Genomic DNA, 2,826 nt, shown 5'->3' on the forward strand with positions numbered 1-2,826 from the left:
AAAAGCTGAACAGCCACTGTGAGAACCAACCCACAAGTGAGAGCGAGTCGGAAGCTCATTCATCCGATTCCGATGTACGGGCGGTGAAACCCAAGAAAGCCTTAAAGAACAGCCTCGGCGGGCTGAACCGAACGATTACGTCGCTGATCCAGGGAGCACAATCTGCAAACGCGATTCTCTGTGACCGGCCTGACGTCTATGAAAAGATGGTGGCAGAAAAACAGCGCTTGAAGACAGCCACCCTCAAGGCGAAGACTCGTCGGGAGTTGCGAGAGAAGAATCGAGTTCAGGTGAGTATTCTTGACGAGATTCATGAACGGCGATTGAAGAACGTTGCTCGCCGAGGCGTTGTGAAGCTGATTCAGAAGATTGCAGAGCGAAAGGCGAAGTCATGATCCCGTTCGTGAAGCTTACTCAGAAGATTGCAGAGCGAAAGTCGAAATCTTGATCCCGTCAGTGGTGCCAATCAGAAGTTTGTCGTGAGCAACCACGCAGTCGTTGACGTCAGGAAGTGGGTCCAATCGAGTCACGTGAGGCGACCTACCGTCAGACCAGTCAAAGTAGTACATGCCTTGTCTGGCGGCCCCCACCAACAAGGTGGTGCCAGTGTGACCCAAGAAAGTGACCATGGAATTCTTAAGTGACTTTGTGTCCAGCCACGTTGGGTGTCTGGTCAGGAAAAAATGAATCACTCACCGTTTGATGACAAAAACCCGCTTCTTGCCCGCCCAGCCCATTACAACCTCCAACCACCCTACGGCACCATTGGCACTCCCAAAAGCCACAAATGACCGCTCATGCGCATAACAGGCGCATACAGCGCTGATGTACGGAGGTGTCATGAAGCCAAGATTGGATGGAGCGCAGAGTAGGGTGATAGGTAGCTGGCAAGTCGCTTGTGGACATTTCTTCCACCACACGGTGAACCTTCCCGACCGACTACATTAAAATTGGAACCTCTTCCTCACTCCACTGTTATCAGAGTCCGCTCGCCATTGACACTCAAAAGAGTAGCCCCGACAATGGATTGATCTGGCAGCATCTTGATCGTGTGGTCTCCTGAAGCCGAAAACCATACCACTGTGCCATTTTCCAACACTCGAATCATCGCTGCACCATCGTACAAGAGAGCTATCACCTCGCAGCGGTCGTCAGTTATCTCATTCCACTCTCCAGTTCCTTTGACTAACCGGTACACAGCGCTTGCACTCGACCACCACACCTCTGCTGGCGTCATACAGGCCTCCGAGATTTCCATTCCCGTTTCAATCTCGGTCCCGGCGAAGGTGATGATTCCACCGTCATTAAACTCCCAGATGACTGGACCGTCCTTCAACACAGCCACCACCATTATCGGCTTTTCTCTGCCACTCTGATGAACATCAATGCCATCCAAATGCAGTCAGCTGGGGATACGCCGGAGTCATTCCCCTACGAGTTGTTGCGATCGGACTCAGACAATTATATTGCTGACAACGAACTCCGATTGCTGGACCTAGACTACCAGAAATGCATTCAGGCCCCAATGATCAAGTCATTACCCCCAAGCACGGCCCACGTCGCAGAGGGCAAGAAGCATTCCCGTTTTTACTCGTTCTCTGACGTCATAGCTGGACTTGACTTTCCATATGCTACAATCGACCAATCTGCTGGACTTGACGACCCATTCCAATCTCCTCGTGCTACAATCGACGAATCTGCTGGACTTGACGACCCATTCCAATCTCCTCATGAAGTAAAGTGCGAACCTCTCAGAGACCTAACCCCTGAAGAGATCCATACGATTTGTGAAGTTTGGAGCAGCGCTTCACCCACTGAACGACCAACAAGACACAACTCGCCAATGGCGCACACTCTTGTCCATGTCGCACTCAGCGACAACCACGCTGCCGACACGAGCTCGTAATCCAGGCACAAGCTCGCGGCATCGCGCAGCCACAGCATCCGCCAAGCCTGGATTTGGGCTGTAGGCCAACGACATATGTGGTATGAAAGGCGCTTCATCGTAAACAGAATTATTAGTGACGAGCTCCCGACATATGTTGTTGATGCTCGTTAACAATGGGTCCTCGGTAGCAACGTAGACGAACTTAAAATAGTCATCGCCCGTCATTAGTTTGCCCAGGCTGATCTCGTACTCTCCTGCAGGCACCTTTTCCGCAATTTGGGCAGCCACGGCTTCCACATCGCTTAGCGAGTACTCACGTAGACCTCCAGTCTGAGTCAGGAAACTACTCTCCTGCTCACAATCGTAAAGTGCGGATTGAACGGAGTCAAGTTGAACTCGTTCGCCACAGTCTTCACTACTGTCTTCCAATCGTCTCCTGCCGGGACTAACCAAAGTGACCATTTCTGACCTCTTAGATCGTGTCTGTGTTGCCATGGTTGGACGTCAAACGACATGCACACAAAGTGGCGTTTTAAACTCTCAGCACGAACATGATAGCTAGCAATTATGCCAAGAAACTTGGACCTCTCACACATCATACCTCTAGACCAAGTGGCCATATGTACACTTTTGCAGGGAGATGTTGAAATTTTCTCCGACTTCTGGAGTCGCTTTGGTAGCGGCTCTCACCATGTTCGGGCGGCGCAACCTGAGAAACTCCCAATGCCAGGTATGGAGCTTCGAGCGGATTGCTGGGTTGCTGGTTAACAATGGATTGTATTCTCGTCCTGTGGACGAGAGACACCTCAAATCTCTGATGTCATGTATTGTAGTCGATTGCATTTAACTGCGGACGAGGCGTGAGCAGCACGGGAGCTATTTGGGTGCCAGAACCGTACAGAAGGGCTGCCCTCATCCGCTGTCACGCCGGAAGGGCT

The 2,826-nt window shown here is 51.4% G+C and overlaps 4 protein-coding genes across 7 annotated transcripts; 2 read left to right on the top strand and 2 right to left on the bottom strand.

Moving 5' to 3' along the window:
• KVP18_003192 (uncharacterized protein) lies at positions 1 to 395 on the top strand (the record flags this gene model as incomplete). Of its 2 annotated transcripts, none has more annotated exons than XM_067954730.1 (1): positions 1 to 395. In XM_067954730.1, a coding segment is annotated over one exon (395 nt), but the record flags the coding sequence as incomplete, so codon positions are not given. The 2 variants fall into 2 exon arrangements, with proteins under 2 accessions (XP_067809935.1, XP_067809936.1); XM_067954731.1 differs by having other exon boundaries at positions 207 to 395.
• Positions 396 to 410: 15 nt separating this feature from the next.
• On the bottom strand, positions 411 to 1,351 carry KVP18_003191 (uncharacterized protein; the record flags this gene model as incomplete). Of its 3 annotated transcripts, XM_067954727.1 has the most annotated exons (3): positions 411 to 669; positions 697 to 939; positions 969 to 1,351. In XM_067954727.1, 3 exons carry the CDS (start codon positions 1,349 to 1,351, stop codon positions 411 to 413), a joined length of 885 nt encoding a protein of 294 aa, XP_067809932.1. The 3 variants fall into 3 exon arrangements, with proteins under 3 accessions (XP_067809932.1, XP_067809933.1, XP_067809934.1); XM_067954728.1 differs by lacking the exon at positions 969 to 1,351 and having other exon boundaries at positions 697 to 842; XM_067954729.1 differs by lacking the exons at positions 411 to 669; positions 697 to 939 and having other exon boundaries at positions 965 to 1,351.
• Positions 1,352 to 1,375: 24 nt separating this feature from the next.
• Positions 1,376 to 1,906, top strand: KVP18_003193 (uncharacterized protein; the record flags this gene model as incomplete). Its single annotated transcript, XM_067954732.1, has 1 exon — positions 1,376 to 1,906. The coding sequence occupies one exon, from the start codon at positions 1,376 to 1,378 to the stop codon at positions 1,904 to 1,906; it is 531 nt and encodes a 176-aa protein (XP_067809937.1).
• KVP18_005200 (uncharacterized protein) lies at positions 1,808 to 2,508 on the bottom strand (the record flags this gene model as incomplete). The annotated part of the gene is made up of 2 exons (XM_067949586.1): positions 1,808 to 2,218; positions 2,248 to 2,508. 2 exons carry the CDS (start codon positions 2,506 to 2,508, stop codon positions 1,808 to 1,810), a joined length of 672 nt encoding a protein of 223 aa, XP_067809938.1.
• Between the last annotated feature and the right edge of the window lie 318 nt (positions 2,509 to 2,826).

Source organism: the organism of the source record quoted next (assembly GCF_019968955.1).
Source record: "MAG: Porospora cf. gigantea A chromosome Unknown PgA_NODE_3147_length_2826_cov_415.21, whole genome shotgun sequence".
Taxonomy (NCBI): domain Eukaryota; phylum Apicomplexa; class Conoidasida; order Eugregarinorida; family Porosporidae; genus Porospora; species Porospora cf. gigantea A.